Source organism: Pezoporus flaviventris, unplaced genomic scaffold (assembly GCF_033815535.1).
Source record: "Pezoporus flaviventris isolate CSIRO_AGI_PZ_B2104156 unplaced genomic scaffold, CSIRO_AGI_Pfla_v1 ptg000154l, whole genome shotgun sequence".
Taxonomy (NCBI): domain Eukaryota; kingdom Metazoa; phylum Chordata; class Aves; order Psittaciformes; family Psittacidae; genus Pezoporus; species Pezoporus flaviventris.
In genome coordinates, this window is record NW_026892702.1 from 2849758 (window position 1) to 2871455 (window position 21698).

The following is a 21698-nucleotide window of genomic DNA, read 5'->3' on the forward strand; positions in this document are numbered from 1 at the left end:
ACGATCGCGATCACGGCCCCGGCCCCGGTCCCGCCGCCGTTTCCCCCTGCCCCGCCCCGCGGGACAATAGCGCGGGCCGGCGGCGGGGCGGGGCCTCCGCCCTTATTAGCATATCGGCGGCTACCCGCCAATCGGAGAGCGCCGCAGAGCAAGAAATGGGAAGTCGTTAGCATAAACCCCGCCCTCCCCTGTATTTGCATAGCCCGCGGCGGGAGACCAATCAGAGGGGCTGTCATTATCATAATTTATGCAGCGCCGGCACCCCCTGGTGGGGAACTCCTGCACCCGCCCCGGGACGGCTCTGGAGGGGATGAGGATGGCAATGGGAAGGGATGGGATGGAGCACCCGCAATGCCTGGGATGGCCCGGGCAGGGGGTGGGATAGGTATAGGGATAGGATGGAGCATCCCTATTTCCCAGCATGGCCCGGACAGGGGATGAGATGGGATGGGATGGGAGCACCCCCAATGGCTGGGATGGCCCTTGGCAGGAGATGGGGAGGGAGCACCCCTTTCTGGGGATGGGGCAGTTTTCTCTATGGCTGCCACACTCCCACCTGCCCTTGCCAGCACGCCATAGCCACCCCTGTCCATTCCCTTCCTGCCCCCCTTTTCCAGCCCGGAGGAATCCCGCAATCCCAGCCTTTGTCTATCCTGATTGGTTTATTGAAAAATTAAAGCACAAGCTCTGTCTATAGAAACACAAGGACTCTGCCAGCGATTTACAAGGCCTCCGGTTGCTCCCTCTGCATCCCCACCTATGGCTGTGCCACCCGCCTGGGCCAGCACCCGAGGGAGCAGGGACCACCCAAACCCCCTCCAGCCTGAGCCGGGAGCCCACCTTGTGCTTTGTGTGGCACTCACATGGCAGCGGGGACACCCGGACCTTCCCCTGCCCTCCTGCCCCACTCCCACCCTGGAGAACCTCAGGATACTCCCAAAGGGCAGCGCCCCCCACCCCGATCCAAGAGACATTATGGGATGTGCACTGATTTCTGCCCGTTCGCAGCCTGCCCTACCCAGGCATGAGTCTGCAGCAGGAGAGGGGACACTTGGGGACAAGCTGGGGGGTGTCTGTGCGTGCGGGATGGCGCAGCGGGAGAGGGCTCCGCGGGGTGGGAATGCAGCTTTCCCGCCTCGGCGCTGCCTTCCGCTCCTATTCGGGATGCTCCCCATCCCAAAGCCTGGATCCCTAAAGGGCGACGTTGAATTCTGTGACCAAGAAATCAATGTAGTCCTTTTCCTTCAGCTTAAAGGCCTCGGCGATGATGCGGGCGGCTTCCCGGTGCTCCTTGCCCCGCAGCCCCGTGCCATTCACCTCCAGGATGACGTGGCCCACCTTCAGCTTCCCACAGTTGTGTGCTGAGCCCCCGCGCTGCAGGATAGAGGTGGAGAGATCCTGATCCCATCCCCCATCCCAGGGATGTTTTGGGGGGGAAATGAGAAACATTTCATGTTTCCGAAAGAGGGGATAAATTTGGCTCCCGTTTTGCTTGTCCCAGTGGAATGGCCAAGAAGAACCAAGGTGGAGTTGGCTCTGCTTTGCTTTGCTGTCAGTGACTTGAGTTTTGCCCCAGGTGAGCAGGAGAGGAAGCTGCTGTTCCCAGCCATGCATCCACCCCAGCTGTCCCCCACCATTCCCCCTCTCCCAGCCCTCTATCTGAGCAGGAAAAGGGAGCTTCCAGCCATCTGGAGACACCAGAGCCAAGCTTTCGGGGCTGCCAGACCCCCTCTGGATCCACAGCAAACCCTTAGCTCCCAGGCCATGCTCTACGATATGGGATGCTCCATGGGACACCAATGCAACCCTCAGCACCTCCCCTGCAGCAGAATGATGCTGACGGCAAGGGAAGATGCTCTGGGGGGAAGCACACCTCCAAAATCCCCCCTTCTCCCAAGGAACAAGGGATGGGACAAGAGGAAACAGCCTCAAGCTGCGCCAGGGGAGGTTTAGATGGAACTGAGGAACAATTCCTTCCCCAGAGGGTGCTCGGGAGAAGAGGGATGTGCAGGATGTGCACTGAGTCCTACCTGGATGGTGACGATGCGGGGCAGCGGCTGCCGCGTGTTCGCTCCCCCCTCGATGGCGATGCCCAGGGTCGGAGCACTCTTGGATACACGGATCAGGCACGATGTGGGCTCCAGCAGCCCTGGCTGGGGAGAGATGGGCAGTGCTGCTGAGGGGGACCAGGACCCATGGGGTGGGATGGAGCATCCCCAGTCCCCAGGATGGCCCTAGCAGTGGGTGGGATATGGATGGAATTGGGATGGGTTGGGGATGGAATGGAGCATCCCCAATCCCAAGGATGCCCCTGGTAGGGGATGGGGATGATGGAGATGGAGGCTTCTACCCTGGGGATGGGGTGGTTTTCCTCATGGCTGCTGTACTCCCACCTGCCGTTGCCAGCACCCCATAGGCACCCTTGTCCCTTCCCATCCTGCCCAGGGTCACCCCAAGACAAGCAGGGTCACCCCAAGGAAGGCTCACAGGAGAGGCACAGACAGACCACCTGCAGATGCTCTTTGACTCCCGACATTCCATGTGCATGTCTGTGCATGGAAGCACAGAAGAGCGGGTGCTGCCTACGGCAGGGGCAACCCCGATGCCCACCTCCCACCACCTGCACCAGCATCCACGGGCACCCACCCTCACCGGCTTGGAGGCTCCTTCTGCTGCCCCATCACTGCTCCGGGCCTCCTGAAGGCTTCGGCTCTTCCCAGAGAGGAGCTGCTGGCCCTTGTCCCTGCTGCTCAGCTCCACGTCGCCGATGTCCACCCCACTGTCCTCGCTCAGCGTCTGCCCGCTGTCCGAGAGCTGCGACAGCGTGGAGGCTGTGGGACACCAGGCAGGTTGTGGGGTTAGGATGTCCCCAGGGCAGGGACATCCCAACCGCTCCCAGCACTGGGCAGGGCCCTTGGGATTTAGACCTGGACTTTGGAGGGACGTTCCCAAGCTTCCAGTGTCTGAAGGGGGCTACAAGGATGCTGGAGAGGGGCTCTTCATCAGGAGCTGTAGCAATGGGACAAAGGGTGATGGGTTCAGACTGGAACAGGGGAAGTTCAGGTTAGATCTAAGGCAGAAGCTCTTCCCTGTGAGGGTGCTGAGGCGCTGGCACAGGGTGCCCAGAGAAGCTGTGGCTGCCCCATCCCTGGCAGTGTTCAAGGCCAGGTTGGACACAGGGGCTTGGAGCAAGCTGCTCTAGTGGAAGGTGTCGCTGTCCGTGGCAGGGGTTGGAGCTGGAGGAGCTCTGGGGTCCCTTCCAACCCAAACCAGGCCGGGATCCTATGATAACAGCAGCGCTGTGCACAGAGAGTGCCAAGGAACAAAGGGCCTCAAGGATCCAGCCCAAATCCTGAACTGGGATGGAATGAGGGGGTGATGGGTTTAGGGATGCTGCTGGAGGAGGCTGGAGACGGCCCATGCTCCATACCAGGGTTTGGGAGGAGATGGGGACAGGCCCGAGCAAAGAGGAGCTGCCAGGTAGGAGCTTTCTCCCCTCAGGATGAAGTGTGGGTGCAGATGGAGATGAGCACCAGGGAGCAAGGTCTGGCAGCACCGCAGAGAGGGCAGCGGGTGCGGGACATCTCCCGGGGCTTGGCGGAGCTGGGCTCACACCGCTGACACCCTGCGGGCAGAATCCGACCCCGCTCAGCCCGGAGCGGGTCCCTCGGCCCCATCCACAGCCCCGAGGTGAATGAGCTGCAGTGGGAGGACGGCGCCACAGGAGGGCGACAACGTCACCGGCACCGCTCCCCGAGCACGGCCGGGAACGGGACATGGCCGGGGTACCGCAGCCCCGCCTCAGCGGAGGCAGAGCCATGGGGGGCAGGACCGGCCCGTCCTGAAGGTGCTGCGAGGGCTGGAGCAGCTCTGCTCTGGAGCCAGGCTGAGAGAGCTGGGCTGGGGCAGCCTGGAGAAGAGAAGGCTCCTGAAGGGGAGACCTGAGAGCAGCTCCAGTGCCTGAAGGGGCTGCAGGAAACCTGGAGAGGGGCTTGGGACAAGGGATGGAGGGACAGGCCAAGGGGAATGGCTTTAACCTGCCAGAGGGGAGACTGAGCTGAGCTCTTAGGCAGAAGCTCTTCGCTGTGAGGGTGCTGAGGCGCTGGCACAGGGTGCCCAGAGAAGCTGTGGCTGCCCCATCCCTGGCAGTGTTCAAGGCCAGGTTGGACACAGGGGCTTGGAGCAAGCTGCTGTAGTGGAAGGTGTCCCTGCCCGTGGCAGGGGTTGGAGCTGGAGGAGCTTTAAGGTCCCTTCAACCCAAACCAGGCTGGGATTCTCTGACTCCACAAGCTGTTTTCTGAATGAAACTCATCTATGATGAAAAGCAAACCAAAGAACAGGGCACGGCAGCACTGATCCAGGCTCTGAAGCTTTCCCCACCCTACTGACCAGAAGTTTGAACCAAAATGGGAATGTTTTCCCCTAGAGCTCTTCACCAGCATGTGCTGGAAGCCCCCATTCCCACTGAGACTGGGGAAGCCCTTCAACCAAGCCTCACACTCCAGCAGTCTGATGCAGGTCTTACCCTCCAGCCCCTTTCTGCCCTTAACATCTGTCATGCCCTTAACATCTGTCACTTCTCTCTTGAGGAGCACCCCCGAGAGGGTTCACTTTGTCACCCCATGGCTGATAACACATCACCCACCTCTGGCCTGTGGCAGGGGCCTCACTTCATTGACGTCAGGCTCGCTGTTGGGCTGGTGCACCTCCACCATGATGAAGTGCTGGTTGGCCACAGCCTGGGGGCTGCCCTTGTCCGGAGGAGGGGGTGCCGGGTGGGATGGAGGAGGAGGAGGCGAGGGGGAAGGGGGGCTCTGAAGACCACCAGATGCAGGCCCCTCCGGGGATAGGCTCTTCAGTCTGGTTGGGGACTGGACCCTGGGGAAGGGCCCGATGTGATGCTGGCTGACCAAGGAGAGCTGAGCATCCATCTGCCTCCTGGCGCTGTGCGGGGCTGGGGAGATGGTGGCATAGATGGGGCTTGGGGCTGACTCCTCGGTGGATGCGCTGGCTGTGGAGGTGATGCTGACCGTGTCCTTCTCGGGGTGACTGGGGGGGGGCGTGGGGTGCCGGGGGGCCATGAAGAAGAGGCCTGACTGGGAGGACTCAGAGGAAGGGCGCTTGGGCTTGTCCTTCCCTTGGGTCCTGTGCTGGTCAGAGGAGGGGGCCTGAAGCATCTGCGGGGCTGAAGGAGGAGGTGGAGGCTTGAAGTTGGGTGGTTCGTCTGGGAAGGAGGAGAGGTCATCCTGCCAAAGCAAGGACACTGTTTAGGACGTTCCCCAGGCTCAGAGCCACCTCCGTCTGCCTTCTCATGGTGATGATGGCAGAAATGAGCTGACTTCCACAGAAACACCTTCCTGACCTTATTGACAGGAACGTAACTCACAAATGAGGGTGATCAGAGCACAGACCACCCAACTTCTGCTCTACACAGATGCTACCCAGCCAGAATCCTTCCAAACCGGTCTGATTAAGTTGCTTCAATAACACCCATGGGGTGTTGATTAAGCAAAGAGCTACAGAATGGAGGCAAATCTCAGCATCACCATTTTACCTCCATCTCCAGTCTGATGCCTTACCAGGGAGACATCCGGCAGGGTGTTGATGCTGCTCTGGTGGCCATCTCCACCTCCCTCCAACTCCGACGTGTTCTGAGAGGGCAAAGGAGGAAGAGAAAACGAGGTTAGAGCAGCACTGAGCACCCAGCACAGCGCCAGCCCCATGGGGACCATGCAGGGTGCTCACCCAACTCCCCCATGCAAGGCCAGTCTTTCACCCAAAGGGTGAAACCTCTGTTTCCTTCGAGGTTCCCTGCAGACCCACACATCATCTGAGCAAAGCAACTGTGCTGGGATCCAAAGCAAAGCAGCTTTGTTTGGATACAGGCTCTCCCAAGCTAGGAAGCGTGCTCAGAGCATGCTGTGAACCTGCAAAAGGAGGATGTGCTCCTCTTAATCCAAACCTCAGCTCCTCCTGTTTGGTTTGGACCCAGCAGGTCCAATACCTGCATCTTTGCTGGGATAAGGGTAAGAGACAAGTGTAAAACCTCCCTCCCTTGCAAACCAGAGCAGTGAGATGCAAGCAGAACCTGCTGTCACTGCTTTCCCTTTAGGAGGCAATAGGCAATGTCCCAACACAGCTCCAAACTCATCCCAGCTCCAGCAAGCAAGGTGGGCAATGGGAATCTGTCAGTCTGCCTGTGCAGGGGCAGTTGTCAGCAGGATGGACCCAAGGAGAGGACACAGATGTGGTCAAGCAGAGCAAACAGGCACCTTGGCTGAGCACCAGCAGGGACGGGAGGACATAGGGTGTGCAGCCAGGGCTGAACCCAGCTCCTCCTGACTTTAGCCCAGAGCCAGGCTCTGCTGCTGCCTTTGCCATCCCCAGCTCCATCTGGTTCCCCTGCAAGGCCCTGGACAAGCAAATCCATGCTCAGCATCCTTCTCCCACAGCACTTCCCAATCCGGAGCGGTGCTGCGCATCATTCCCATCGTGTTCCCAGGGCTGTTTGCTCCCTGGCGCTGGAATGGGATGGGTACAGTTTGTTTTCAACCGTGTGTTATTCACTGCAGGGTAAACAAGGGATCAGCTGAGCCGCTGCTGCAGCTGCATCCCCCCATCTGCTGGAGCCTGCTGCCGTGCCGTGAGATGTCAGCATCCCAGAATAGACACGGGAGACAAAGAAGAGCATTAGAGAAGCAGCAAAACCACCGATGGGAAGTACTTGGAGCTCCCTGGCTTCGGAGAGAGCCCTGGAGAATGAGAACTGAAGGAAAAGGCTTGTTTGGAGAGCGACAGGTGAAGCCTGAGCTTGGGAAAACTCCTTCCTCTGGCCAAGGCTGATTCCATCCAGTATCCACCATGTGTTGTGTCCCAGCCCTGGCTCTGTCCTCCCTCAGCACCCAGGGACACTGGCACTGACCTGTGCAAGCAGCAGGTTCTCCTCTCCCCACGCTGAGGACTTGGGGAGCAAAAGCAATCCAACAGCAACTGCTCCGGGCTACCCAGTGCAATGGCTTTTAAGCTGAGCACATTTGCTTTCATGCATTGGCTATTTTAAGACAGCTTGCTTGGATTTCCCTTGGAAGAGCCATTGGAGCTACAGTGCCACTGCTCTGAGAGGTGATTATTGAGGAGGCTGCTCCCTCCCACCGATGCTGCTCCTTTACCCAACCTGTTTTCCAGTTTCTTATGGAAACTGGAGGCAGGTGAGGCTCTTCCAGACCCTCAGATGGAAATCCTTGGCCCTTACTATCCCGGAGCCCAGGGCAGGAGGGATGGAGCTGGAAAGCATGTCAGCATCTTTGATTCAGCCAGCCAGTTTCCATTCACTGCTTAAGTGATGGAAGAGCTCCCAGCTCCCTGGGGAATACAACCCAACCTTTCATTAACTTCACAGCTCCAAAGGAATCCCTTATTTTCCACTTACTGCTAATGAGATCTTTGCAGAGCCACTCAGCCTGAACCCTGCAGGGTTTGCTTTGGAATGACAGCACCATCCCATGCCCAGCTCCCCTCCGCTCTCCCCTTCCCTCTCCCATCCCAGAATGGATCCACAGGGCTGGAGGAGCCCAGAGCCCCTTCCCTGCCCCAGCCTGAGCACAGAGACCTGACTCTGGGGGCTCTGAGGGTGACAATGGCACCCACGTGGTGGCTTCACCCTGTCTCTAACCTCGCTGCCTGAGAGGATCGTGCCAAGCACATGAGAACCCTCCACATGGGATGGCTGTGCCTGTCCTGGAGGGGTCAGAGGACACCAGGAGCTGGAGCAGCAATAACAGGAGATTGGTGAGGAAGATGCCCCCTGTTCCTCTGCTCTCGTTCTGCTCTCCCTATGGGGACACAGAGATCACCTGCCAAAGAGGCTGTGCATTCCTGTGCTTGAGATTCACTGCCCAGGGACAGGGACAGCTCAGTGCCAGCCTCTCCTTACTTGTACTTCTTGTGGCACAGAGACCAAAGAGACCACAGACAGACAAGGGTTTAGCAACAAAACTGGGTTACCTCCTGGGGCCCAATCCTGCAACTTCAGGGAGCTGGAAGCAAGGCAGAGCCTGTGGGATAAGGCCCGTGGAGGAGAAGGCACGTTCCGATGGCAGTATCTTTGCTGGGGGTAATGCTAACAACGAGGACTGGGCAGGAGGCAGTGCCCAAGAAGTGCTGCCTGGCCTGTGAGCAATGACAAACACCCTGCTCTCATCGACAGCTTGCACCTGATCATTGCTGCTACAACTCAGTTGTCACAGAGGCGAAGAACTCTGTGTACCACAGTGAGGGTGCCTGTGATAAACTCCATCTGGGAACACCACAGCATCCCCTTGTGGAGCACTGCTGTTTCCAGAGGGGGCTGGAACTGGATGAGCTTTAAGGTCCTTCCCAACCCCAACCAGGCTGGGATTCTATGACAGGATGTGACCATCCTGCTGGTATTTAGCCAGGGTGCCCATACAGCAAGGCAGCAGAGCAGCAGGTAGAGGCAGGCAGCAACAGCAGGGCCAGTGTGGGGTCCATCAATGCTGCTGGCCCTAAAATCAGCCCATCCTTGAGCTGCCAGTGACACACAGGGCTCCAGTGCAACCAGAACACTGGGTCTGGCTCAGAGCTGAGTCTTGTGTGCTCTGCAGCACCAAGGCCTTAAGCTGTGCTGGAGCAAAGGGACTGGAATGGCTCAACAGGGCTAAGGGATGAATCAAGGCGCTGTTCATGCAGTCCCTGTTGACATGCTGGTCCCTGCACAGCCTGTTCCCTCCCGGCACCCATCCACACACACACTCATCCCCTCTGCTATGGCAACCACAGCGCTCCAGCAGCCCCTACCTCCATCAGGTCTATGAGCCACAAGAGCCGCTCCTGGGGACGTGCGGGGGGGGGGGAAGCAGATTGAAACAAGCACAAAAGCAAAACAGACCATCAGTGGGGTGCAGGACCAGTGAGGGAGACAAGCAAACCCAGCACAAGGCATCCCTCCTCCCTCCAAACCCATCCTGCAGGATCCACATCCAGCTGCAGCCAGTGCTGGGCAGGGAGAGCAGCAAGAGATCAGGGCAGAAGAAACCATTCGGGAGCTCTGCCCCTCATGTCTCCTGCTAGCTAAGACAAGCATCCATCCACCGTGATGCTCTCTGCTTGGCACTTGTTCCAGCAGCAGCGGCGACAACCACCTCATGTGTCAGCATTCCCAACACCCCAGGCAGAGCTTGGAGCAGGGCATGTTTCCACATCCATGGAAAGAGGTGCCCCATGGCCAGGGAGGACCTGGAGTGAGACCAAGGGACACCCATACTGTTCTATGACTCTGAGGGATGATTGAAGGAAGCCCTTAAAGCAGTGTACACGCGCTCTTCTCTATGCCAGCACAGCATCCTGGTCTCCATCCCTGACCTCAGCTCACGTGCCAGGCAGGGCTGGAGCACGGCTCACACACCAGGCCAAGCAGCCATGCTTGGTGTCATGGAGCAGGAACAAGACCTTTGATTTTCTTGATCCAGAAAGCATCTCACTGCAACCCATTGTGAACAGAGCACACAGCTTTCCTATGACTTCACAAGGCCCAATGGGACAAAAGCCCAGCTTTGATGCTCTGAAGCTCTCTGAGGCCTCTTGGGATGCTGGACTGACCAATGCAGGCAGGGACAGCCCAGGAATGCCCCCAGCTCCCACCTTGCCTGCACCTTTTGCACCACATTCCCACTCTCCCTGGCCATGGGCTGGTTTCCTTGTACCCAACCAGCAGAAAGCCTCTTGGCATCTGCTCCTTTCAGGAAGGTTTTCAATTCCAAGGTTGCTGATGCATTTATGGTGAAAGGCATTTGATGGCCGGGAGATTAACGTGCACTTGGAGGCGATTACAGGAACTCAGAGGGTGCATGCAGTGAAGGGAGACGTGGGAGAGCTGCCACTCAGTGCTGGAGAGTGGGCAGGGGCTTGCCCAGGCCATCGAGGTCCCTGCTAGGATGCAGAGAAGGCAGCAAACATCCTTAAGGAGGTGATTCAGGCACCAGAGCTGGTGGATAGCAGCAGGCACAGAGGGACAACTCACTGAGATCCCTGTGTGGATGCATCTTGCATTGCACAGGGGACAAAGCGACAGCACCAGGTCAAGCCCCCATGCAGAGGACAGTCACAGTCTCAGGAGCACGGAGATACCAAGCACATGTCCTGGCACCATCCAATGCGCCTACAGGTCACACTGCTGCACCCGGGTAAGCTCTGGGGAATGCATCAGGGAAGGAATCCACCATTTCTCCTGCAGGTGGAATGCCTTTCCAGCCCCGCAGGGATATGGGGGGGCTGCAGGGACTCACCCGGGCTGAGCTGACGGTGGTGGCAGTGAAGTGGCTGCTGGAGGAGGAGACGGTGTCGCTGTAGGACATCATGGAGTAGGAGTCGGTGGCCAGGGAGGGCCCCGAGGGCTGCCGCGCCTTCATGCACTCGATCTCCCTCTTCAGCACCAGGTTGTCGAAGCGGTCGAGGTCTTGTGGGGAGATGACGCCGCGCACGTCCGAAAGCAGCGAGAACTGCGCCAGGAGACAGGCACCAGGGACAGGTTGGAGCACGGGAGGCCTCCCACACTGCCCACCAGGGGGAACGGGATGTGCTGGCAGGTAATGGAGCCTTTGGTGAGGCGCTGGCACAGGGTGCCCAGAGAAGCTGTGGCTGCCCCGTCCCTGGCAGTGTTCAAGGCCAGGTTGGACACAGGGCTTGGAGCAAGCTGCTCCAGTGGAAGGTGTCCCTGCCCGTGGCAGGGGTTGGAGCTGGGCGAGCTTTAAGGTCCCTTCCAACACAACCCAACCCATTCCACGTAGTCCATGAGGAGGTTTGGTCCTAACCTTTACCAGAAGCTCCTCTGCTACTAAACACCAGCCCCTAACCCCCATAGTGCCCTACATCTGGATTTTGCCTTCCACCCTCACCACTGTCCCTGAGGAGACAACCTTGGAGACTTATCTGCTGTGCCAATGGCTCTGCTCAGTCCACCAGGAACAAGGAACCATCCCGGAGCACGGTGAGGGCCTCACCTTAGCGTGTGTGTTGAGTAGCTCGAAGAGCGCCATGACCAGCGCATCCACGGAGATGTTGCCTTCCTTGTACTCATCGAGGTAGTAGCCCATGGTGGCCCGCTCCTGCTCGTTGAGGAGGTGCCGTGCCTGCTCCTCCAGCATGACACGGGTCTGGTTCACCATGGTGCTCAGTGTCACCTGCGAGCCGGCCAGGCCCCGATAGAACACGGGCTGCGGGAGACAGGAGAGAGGCTTTGGCTTGGGATGCCAAGGAATCGGCTGAAAGGAGGGAAGCGGGGACAGCCCCTCGCCCTGGGCTCTGCTGCCAGCCCTATCCTAGCATTACAGGCCGCTGCTCTCACCCAACTGCCTGTACCAAAGGGAATGGAAGGGGAATGCTTCCAAAATGACCAGAGGGAGGTGTCCACAAGGCTTCACCAGCATAGCTGCTCGCTCAGTGTCACTTGTCCCTGTAACTCCAGAGCCAGTTTATGCAGAATAACCAAAGCACCTTCAGGGCTCTGCTCACAAGTTGTCCCTTGGCCAGCTCTTGATTCAATAGCAGGCTGCATTCCCTTCCTGGCAGAGCTGGGGAAATGGGGCCAGGAGGAAGGGCAAGCTTCCCACCTTGTGGAAAAGGCACATTTACCCCCGCTGCAAGCTTAAAGCAGAGCCTGGTGAAGAAAGAGCTACTGGGAACCAAAGGGAGAGACAAACCAGGCTGCGGATGAAAGGCTTCTGCCTTGGAGAGGGGTTTCTAAGGGGAGGTCCTTGCTGCTCCCCTCCCAGGCAGTGCTGGCAGAGCTCACAGAGGGATACGGAGCCAAGACCCTGACTATCCTGGACACGCTGCAAGGAGTGAACAAGGCACGGAACAGCACAGAGCTGTTATCACTGAGAGCCACCTGTGAAACCTCGCTGCTGCATTTCCATTTCAAAGACAGGAGCTCTGCGAGGAGGTGCTGAGAGAAGCCCTGCTGGCATTGCAGCTCTGCTTCCAGGCGGGAATGACCCCAGGAGCTGGCAGGGCCCAGAGGCAGCTGCCAGGCAGAAGGCATCGGAGTCACCTCTGTGGGGTGCAGGGGTCCTTGCCTGTCAATGTGACCATTCTCAGGCTGGAGGCACCAGATGTGCTGCAGACCCACCAGTGGCACAGGAGAGGGGATCATGGCACTGCTTGTAGAAACACAGCTGGCAACATGAGGTGGGGAGGAGAAAGGCTTGAGCCAGTTAAACCTCATAGCACCAGCATCCCTTTCAAGCCAGGAACACAAATCCCTCCCTCCCATGGAAAACAGGGTGCAAGAATGGTGATTTCTTTTGCCAAGGTACCAGGAAGGACTTGTATCTCTTACCCTGGCTGTCACCTCCGCAGCACGGTCACCCACTGCCCTGCGAGGACGGAGAAGAGCAGTTAGCACCGAGCAGAGCGTGCCCATCACTCACTGCATTGAGCCTGGCTCCAGACCTGTGATGTTCTCCCCTCTCTGTGCCCGTAAGGGAACAGGGAAGGGGCAGCAGTGTGCTCTAAAGCCCTGATCCGCCTTCCAGGCCAGAGATGCTGTCTCCTAAGCCCCACACATGGGGGCCACATGTCTGAGAAGCCACGGTGCTCCCATGGACAGGGTGCCCGCGCACATTGCATCGCATCTGGCTGCCACCATTCCGGGTACTGGAGCTCCACAGTACCCAGTACATTCCAGGTCCTGGAGCTCCACGCACCCCTTGGTGACTGTGTCCACCACAGAGGAGCTCTGTGTTGATAACCAACCTGCATGGGGTGCACCAAGCACGTACCCTGCTGAGGTGACGAGGGTGTCCCCCACCTGGGAGCTCGCTATCCACCTTGTCTCATCCACGGTGGTGCGGGCATGGGGCAGCCTCCCGATGTCCTTCACCGTCATGATGAGGTGCCGGGAAGACTTGAGCAGCTTCACGGCCTCGTCATGGGGGATGCTGAGGAAGCTCCTCCCGTTCACCTCCAGGATCTGGTCTCCAACCTGCGGAGTGAGGATGCGGTGAGGCTGCCATGGCCTGGGGGCTTTCCTGCTAGGGATATGGCTTCCAATCCCACCAGGGAGGAGCTGCTCCGTCCATCCCACCTCCAACTGGGGACACAGCAACTGGGGGGACCAGTGAGGGAGATGGACCAAGTGCTGGTGGCTGGAGACCAAGCACTCAAGCTGACCAGTGAAGCCTGGAGGAGCCTATGAAGGATCCCAAACCAGACCAGTCTGCCCAGTCTCCCCCATTAACTGCATCTACAGACGTTTGGTTGTAACAACCCCCAGAGAACATCTCATCCTCCAGCCCCAACCCCTCCTGTCAATGTGGGAGGCCAGGGACCATCTGTGGAAGCCCCAAACCCAGGTCTCTGTGTGCCGGAGGGAGGGTTCAACTCGAGTGTCCCACCTCAGCCTCCAAGCAGTACTGTAGGAGCTGAGAGAGCTGGATTTCATCTCTCCTCCGATTTCCTCCCCAGCTCCTCCCAAGAGCTTTCATGCTGCAGTGGGGCTTTCCCTGACAGCCTGGCCACACTCAGGACACAGCACCCATAGAGCACCCCATGTCCTCTTTCCCTTTGCTCTAGGGCTCTCAGTGCTAGCCCTCCTCGCTCCCGTAGCACAATTCAACCTGCTCCTCACAGCCACCTCTTTGAAACTGCTCTTCCATAGCTTTGCTCAAGCACAGGCTCTGTTCAGCTCTGTCAAAACTGTTTTATTCCCTTTGTGCTGCAGTGCAAACAGAATGAGGCATCAGTTAAGTCCCTCACCTCCCTCTCGGAGGAGGAGATGAAAGGGAATGGGGAGAATTCCTAAGTCTAATAGAACTACATGGAGAGTCAACACCATCCTCTCAGCTCACTCCTGGACTGGGATTAGTTCCCTTACTCCAGGGAGAAGCCAAGTCTATGGGGTGGCTGTGACTGCTGCCACCCAATTTTCACCAGTGCTACCCAGGACTTTGCTGGGGTGAAAGCGAACACCAGGAGCACCACCAGCATAAAGCACCCGGGATCCATCGCCTGCCCATGGCAGGGGGGCTGGAAATCGATGATTTTAAGGTCCTTTCCAACCCAAGAGAAAACCATTCTGTGATTCCATGACTGCTCCAGCAAAGGCGGTGTCCTGATGTTGGCTGGGATAGGGTTAATCTTCCCAGTGGCTGCTGCAGTGCTGTAGTCTAACGCTGATAACACACTGATGGTTAACTGCTGCTTAGCAGTGCTTTCCCTCACCAAGCACTGTTCAGTCTCTCATGCTTTCAGTGCAGAAAGGGAGCCAAAGGCAGTCTGAGCTGGTAACAGAGACCAAGACATGGGAAGGAGCCCAGGGAAAGACAAGTGACCCAAATGAGAGCATCCCCATCATCAGACTCCACAAACTCCTCATCCCTGCGAGCTCTGTTGGGTCTAAGCTGACAATGTGAAAACTGCTGAGCACCAACACTACAGGGAGAGGAGATGACTCAAGTGCCTCAACTGCCACGAGAAACACGCATGCAGTGCAATAAGAATCAGTCCTCAGGTCTTTCTGATTCACTGGGCAATCCACTGGAGTGGATTTTGCTGCTCAAATGAGGAGCATCAGGCTCACTGCAGCATCAAACAGTGAAAACTCAAGTCCGATTCGATACTATTATTGTGAGTATGGATTTTTAATAGTTTTCCAGATCAGGGATTAAAATGTCCTTATTTATTTTGTTCACATTATACAGATCTAACAGCCTTCCTTTAGTTTCTCCTTTCAAGAGAGGACCAAAAGGAACCTGACAAGCCATAACAGGGAGAGCAGAGGGGCCCTGGACAAGCTACTTCACCCGTATCTGTCCTTCAGCCTCCAGCTGTGCTCAGCACAGTGCCCAGCACAGGACCACCTCTACCTATCTTGATGAGAGGCTCCTATTGGAGCTGGAAAGGATTGGTTTTGCTAATTAACATTGATAATAATTACTTCCCCCCTCCTTATCCCCTTACCCCTCCAAAGTCAAGGACAATTGGGAAGGTAACGCAAAACTGCACAGGTGCAAAAGAACCATCTGTGAAAGCAAGAGTTGACCCTGGCACATTATTTGCTGTGGGCACATTCCTGCCCCCGAGCACCCAGCTCCTGATGGAAATGTAACAAGAGGTGGAGAAATTGCCTGGAATCTATGATTCCCTTCTGTGATTCTCTGCAGCAGGCTCAGAGTTAGTCCTAGGACCTGTGTTTGAGTCGGGATGTGCAAAATAAGCATTGTTGGGCTTTCTTGTGCCTTCCTTCAGCAGCAGCGAGAGCCCTCCCTGCAGAAAACAGCCAGGAAAGGAAAGGGAACAGCATCAGCTCTGAAAATGGGATTATTCTCATTTCTTAAGGAAAAATCTACCCTGAAAGGCAAAGGCTGAACAGGACATGTGAAAGGTGACTGACAAGAACCAGAGAGCAGAAACAACAGAGCCCAATGACAGCCTCGCCTCCTTCTCTTCCTGGGGCCAGAGAGAACAGGAGGTGCAATCAAGAGAAACGAATGGGCTCAAGGCAAGCGTTGTGAGCACCTGAAGTCTCTTTAAACTGATCAGAATTGGCTCTGGGAGGAATTCAGTCACACAGAGAAGTGGGTGAGAGTTTTTTAAAGTGAATTAATGCTAAATGACACCAAATTGAGCTGGGAATAACGGGGCTAATGGGATGCCAAATGGTTTGGCACCAGCATGAGTCTTATTAAATGCTACTAACGTGCTAGGAGAGAGGTTAAATTACTTATGGGTACTCCTGAAGTGGAAGGATTCTCCCTTTAGCACAAGGAATTACCAAAAGGAGACCTTAAGAAATTGAAACTATGGGCAAGAAAAAGTGGAAATGTCCAAATTAAGACTTGCAGAAAACTAAAGAGGTTATAATCAGCTTCCCCAGGGTTGGGGCAGATAACTCACATCCAATGAGGCCAATACAGCCTGTTGGAAGGATCCTTATGCGGGAGCAAGGCAAGGGAACAGTGGGTTCGGTGCTGTCGAAAACATGTTCTTTTCCCCAAACCTTGCAGCACAAGGATGTGGAACAAAGCAGATGCAAATGGGAAATGGAAGCACACAAGCAGAGGAGGCTGGCTCCTGGGGTAGGCACTGGTTTGTGCTGGCCTCCCATTGAAGCACCGCCTGTCCCCATCAGGGTGACATGGTTTGAAGGACCACTCCACACCGCCTCCGGGCTCCATCTGCGCACCGCAACCACGCACATCCTCATTGCACCCTATTCAGCCGATTCCCCAGACTCGAAGCAGCCACGAGGCTTTTTATAGCTTCCTGCCTACGTGCAGACCTCTAAAGACGAGCCCCTTCTCGAGAGGCAGCTTTGTGACTAAAACCAATGACGTAAAATCATTCACCTCTTCCTATTTACAGTCTCTCTTTTACTCACTCATGTATATATAGGCATAAACTGATTGCGGTGGCCTCTTTTTACCCCAGCCTTTGTGCTGGCGTCTCAATATTGAGTTGTTTGTTCAAAGCAAGCCACCCGAAATCTGCGATTTCTGATGTAAAGGTCAAGAAGAGGAGAAATTGGCTTAAAGACCCACATCCTGACAAAACAGACCTGCAAAAGGAATGAAGGAGGAAGAAATGGGGATGAGCAGAACAAGCTCAGCTCCTGCACTGGCATCGCTGTGAATGTCAGTGGGGACAGAACCTGAAGTTTCATCATGAATAAACAGAAGAAAGCCAAGGCCAAGAGTATGAATGTTTAATACTTGACTGCAGAGATCAGCCTGCTCTCTGCTGGCACCTGAAGTGCTCTGCTCGTGGCCATGGAGATGCAGTGGTACCCAAACGGGCATCGGCAGGACTAGGTCTCCTCTGCGACACACTGCTCAGACCCTGGTTCTGTGGCAGACAGAAGCCAGCTGAGCTTTTGGGCCTCAGAGAAGCTGCCTTGGTTTTGACTGGTTTTCGACACCACATCGACGGCCCTTCCATCAAAATTTAAGGGAAATGTGGAACTTGTTATTAAAACATTCAAAAATGCAGATTTGGTGCCACAGGTGCAAGAAGGTTTTCACTAAAAGTCTGGCAGAATCGGAGAATCCCAGCCTGGTTGCTCCAAGCTCCAACAGGGGTTTTGGACCCTACCATAGGAGAAGGTCACTTGGGCAAGCAGGGACAAGGAGCATCCTATGGAGATGGCCGAGTGTTTCTGAGGGCACCAAGAAGTGAGAGATGATGCTGGGGGCTCCCTGCAGAGCATCCTTCTCTCCCAGACCATAGGTCACCCCTTGCTGGCCACCCTGCACCACTCTGCCTGCACCTCCCAGGGTACACAGCATCTCCTGGGGATGTCAGTGCAAGCATCAGTGCAAGGTCACGGTGAAAGGCAGCAGGGACAGCGCTCTGGGACGTGAGGATTAAAGACAGAGATGATAAAAGGCACAGGACAATTTGTTTCTCCCCAACAGAGCTGGGAATAGTGGGACTGGCTGGAGCTGCTCCACGTGCTGCATGGGTGACTTTGCAGAGTCACAGGATGTTTGTCCCCAGCACAGACCCTGTGCCAGTGCCAGGCTCCATCTCCTACAGCCCTGAAAAGGCAGGAAAAGAAGAAGTGGTTGCATTGGTTTTCTCCAGTTCTTTCTGTTCATTTCATGGTTACTGCTCCCACACTGACCCAAGCCCCTGTTTCTGCTGCTTTCCTTGGTTCAATCCCCACGCCTGTGAGCTCAGCACAGCCAAGGTTCCACTGCAAACCAGCACACACAGGAGTCGCAGCAGCAGCACACAGCTTCATCCCTCTGTGTGTGTGTGTGTGTGTGTGTGTGCCAGCAGGATGGAGCTTTCCTGAATGCCAGCCTTGATGTGATCTCAGATATGCACCATTTCCCACCTGGGTTTGTGTGTGCTGCAGGCTGTAAGCTTAGAGCTGCTGGGAGGTCTGGAGATAAAGAAAGGCCTTTTATCACGGATTCATCGAATCCCAGACTGGTTTGGCTTGGAAGGGACCTAAAAGTTCATCCAGTTCCGACCCCTGCCACGTTTAATGCTCTGCTGTTGGAGATGGCTGGGCGTAGGTTGCTGCTCCAGGTGGTGGTGGAAGGGATGTGACAGCACCAGGAGGGAAGAACTGGTGGGTAAATGTGATTTCCAGGTCATTCACTGCACTCTGCAATGGAAGAATTGTGGTACCATTCAATGGGAGCTCAACCCAGCCTTGCTGGGTCACTGGGAAGTTCCTGTTGACTTCCCAGGCACTGAACACTTCTGTGGGTTTTAGAGCTTCCACTGAATGTTACCACAATTGAGCTGATTCCTTAGAGCAGCTCCAGTGCCTGAAGGGGCTGCAGGAAAGCTGGAGAGAGGCTTGGGACAAGGGCCTGTAGGGACAGGCCAAGGGGAATGGCTTTAACCTGCCCGAGGGGAGACTGAGATGAGCTCTTAGGCAGAAGCTCTTCCCTGTGAGGGTGCTGAGGCGCTGGCACAGGGTGCCCAGAGAAGCTGTGGCTGCCCCATCCCTGGCAGTGTTCAAGGCCAGGTTGGACACAGGGGCTTGGAGCAAGCTGCTCTAGTGGAAGGGGTCCCTGCTGTGGCAGGGGTTGGAGCTGGAGGAGCTTTAAGGGCCCTTCCCACTCAAAGCATTCCATGATTTCCCTGCTAAGGACCTGAGAGAGATGTTAAGACTTGGACCGATCCAAAACTCCAAGCTCAGCATTTCCCTTTGGTGTCAAGAAGAGTCAGGAGAAAGGAAACAGGAGCCAGCAGAGGATGATTAAGTCCAGAACTGGTTGCCTTACCCCCACCAATGGCTTGTCTATAAAGCACTGGTGATCTCAGTGCCCAGTTAGATGCAATGTTGTGTGCCACAGCAACCTGAGCAACAAGACTATCTGTTCCAGCCTAAATCACAGCCCTGCACCACACTGTCCACACACCTCATGCTATCAGCTTTGACAGCTTTAAGTGACTTTATGGGGCCACTGGAGCAAAGCTGGAGGCTGAGCCCCAGACCCTTCAGGGCTGATCAATGGAGAAATGGACCACCAGAATGCAGAGAGGGGATCAGACTGGATTAACACCAATGCCCAGCAGCCCAGCACCATTTCAGAGGAGTTTAACATCTATTGAGTCTTGACTGACACAAGGAGCAGGGAAAGAACCGTCCCTCAGAGCCCATGGGATTGCACTGGAGGAAGCAAAACCACACATGAAGAGAAACCCTGAGTGATGAAACACGGCAACCTGAGGTGTCCGTGTTTCAAATGTGCTCCATTCATGAGCAGCACAGTCCAACAGCTCCCTTTTCTACTTATTTGGCTGGTGAACCTCCTAGAACATATATGATTTTAACCCAAATGACCCTGCAGGAACAGCTGAGGTCCCAGTCCCATCCTGTTCTGAGGCCTGGTACAGCGGGAAGGCTGGAGGAGCTTGGAGATGATGTGTGTACATGGTGGGATGAAAGAGATGCAAGATCGCGCTTTTCAAGAGGTCTCTGTAGCCAACTCTGGACCAGGGCAGCCTCAGAAGGACCCAGTCACCCCACAGACACCCTGTAGGAACCTATTAGACTACAGAGGGAGCCTGACATAGCCGGAGGTCCCACCAAGCCAGGCTGCTGATAGATGAGCTTTGCTCTATCCCTGAGGGTGATCCTGCTGTTTCTGCCTTTTAGGACATGATGCTTGTGAATCCAGTGCTGCAGGAGGACACTGGCACAGGCAGCTCGGCCTCCTCTCACCACGGCAGCTCAACACATGCTCTGCACCCTGTGCAAAACACTAGCTCCAAACATCAGGGCTTTGGATGCGAGATGCAGGAAGAGGACACAGGACCAGGATCTTTAACAGCAAACTCTTCCCTGCCAGCTCAGGGAGGTAGCAGTGATTTTCTTCACTTCCAGTCCAGGCTGCACTCAGGTATCTACATCAAAACCATCCCCAAGCTGTCTCAAAGGGGAGAAACCAGGTGTGGGGTTGTGCTAAGGCAGAAGACAAGGCACAATCTGCTCCAGAAGCGTCCTCCCTGCACAACCACCTTGCTCCCTAAAGGTTTAATATCCAAAACATCCAAAGAACCTGCCCTGAAAAGCCAGCTCCAGGAAACCAACTCTCACCTCTCCACTGAGACCCGTTTGGCTTGGGACAAGGGGTAGGAAATGCCACTAACGTGGCTCTGCATCCTCAATTCATGAAACTCAATCTCTCTATCTCCCATCCCAGCCCACTGCGGGGTTGTTCTTACCTTTAAGCCAGTGCTCTCTGCTTCAGAGCCTTTATCCACACCAGTGATGTAGATGCCCAGGGAATACTCTGCCCCTCCTCGGATCATGAGCCCCAGGGATTTCCCTTCATTCAGGACCAGATTCACCTGCAGAAGACCAGGAACAGTCATTTATGTGGTGTCTCCCCTGCTGCCCCCAGCTCCCCACACACTGGGACAAAGCCCTTCTGCAGGTACCTCCAGACAACCACAGCCCCAGATGGAGCTCTAAACCTCCCCGCTGCAATGCAGAGGAAGGAGAAGAGAAGGTTTATACAATCCCAGCCTGGTTTGTGCCGGAAGGGACCTTAAAGCTCCTCCAGCTCCAACCCCTGCCACAGCAGGGACACCTTCCACTAGAGCAGCTTGCTCCAAGCCCCTGTGTCCAACCTGGCCTTGAACACTGCCAGGGATGGGGCAGCCACAGCTTCTCTGGGCACCCTGTGCCAGCGCCTCAGTGCATCTCTTGTTCATCTCCCTGTGCTCAGACAACCACTCGGGGCTGCCTGAAGGATGCTTTAGAGGTACTTGGCCTCAGGGTGGGTTCAGCTGAAGGCACAGAAGGCTCCCAGGGCTCCTCCACGCAGCCATGTGCTTTATGATCCCTATTTAATAATGCCAGGACAGTATTTCCACCTATCCTGCCCTGAAGAGCCAGATCATACTGCAGCACTTCACTGGAGTCAGCAGGACGGCAGCTCTGCATGAAGGCATTTACATTTCCCTTTAACACTATCCCAAGGTGCTGGTAAGCTGAGAAGCTGCTCTCCCCACCCCAATACCATCAGATGGAGTAAGAGATACTCCCTGCAAACCCGAGGTGCTGCTGCGCGAGCTGGTTCATTTACACACATCCCAGCAAACCCAGCCTGTGAGGGGCAGAAAGCAACGATCCAGCCCCAAAGACCAGAGGCTGAAAGGACCTTCCAGCAACACAGAGCTGTGTGAATAAACCCGAGTACCAGTTAAACCCACATCGCTGCTGGCAATGCCACAAGGTTGGGTTGCTGAGGCTTAATTGCATTTCTTAATCAGCTGATACCTGCGTCTCTTGGAATAAACCCTGTGGAAATCACAATAGCAACAGAGGCTGTTGGGAAAAGAGTGGCAGCAGCAGCAGGGACCAAGGAAAAAACAGCTCTGGGAGCATTTGGCTTCCTGACAAATTGCAGAATTAGGGAAGAGCTGAGGAATAAAGCGAGGGCTGCAGGCAGGGGGGTTGGCTTGAGCAGGCTGCGGAGCAAGGAGGAACAGAGAGAAGGCCCTGAGGAGCCAAAGCAGAGATAAGCTGCTTGCAGGATGAAGCAAAGGCTGAGTCACTCCATGTTAAAGGCTTAGGGATAAGAGGGGAGGCTGTTTTGCCCACTGTTTGCTAGGGAAGAGGCTGTTCCCACAGCCGGGGCAGAGGTGGTGCTCAGTAGGGTTGGCACCGTGGTGCTACCTGTCCCAAGCACAGCACTATCTGCACCCTCTGG

General features: G+C 55.9%; 1 protein-coding gene across 1 annotated transcript; it reads right to left on the reverse strand.

The window, feature by feature from the left end:
• Positions 1–952: 952 nt before the first annotated feature.
• LOC133283156 (whirlin-like) lies at positions 953–20331 on the reverse strand (the record flags this gene model as incomplete). Its single annotated transcript, XM_061479663.1, has 11 exons — positions 953–1374; positions 2031–2153; positions 2653–2831; positions 4646–5246; positions 5580–5651; positions 8818–8850; positions 10305–10517; positions 11019–11231; positions 12356–12392; positions 12798–13000; positions 20206–20331. Coding segments are annotated over 11 exons (1983 nt in total), but the record flags the coding sequence as incomplete, so codon positions are not given.
• Between the last annotated feature and the right edge of the window lie 1367 nt (positions 20332–21698).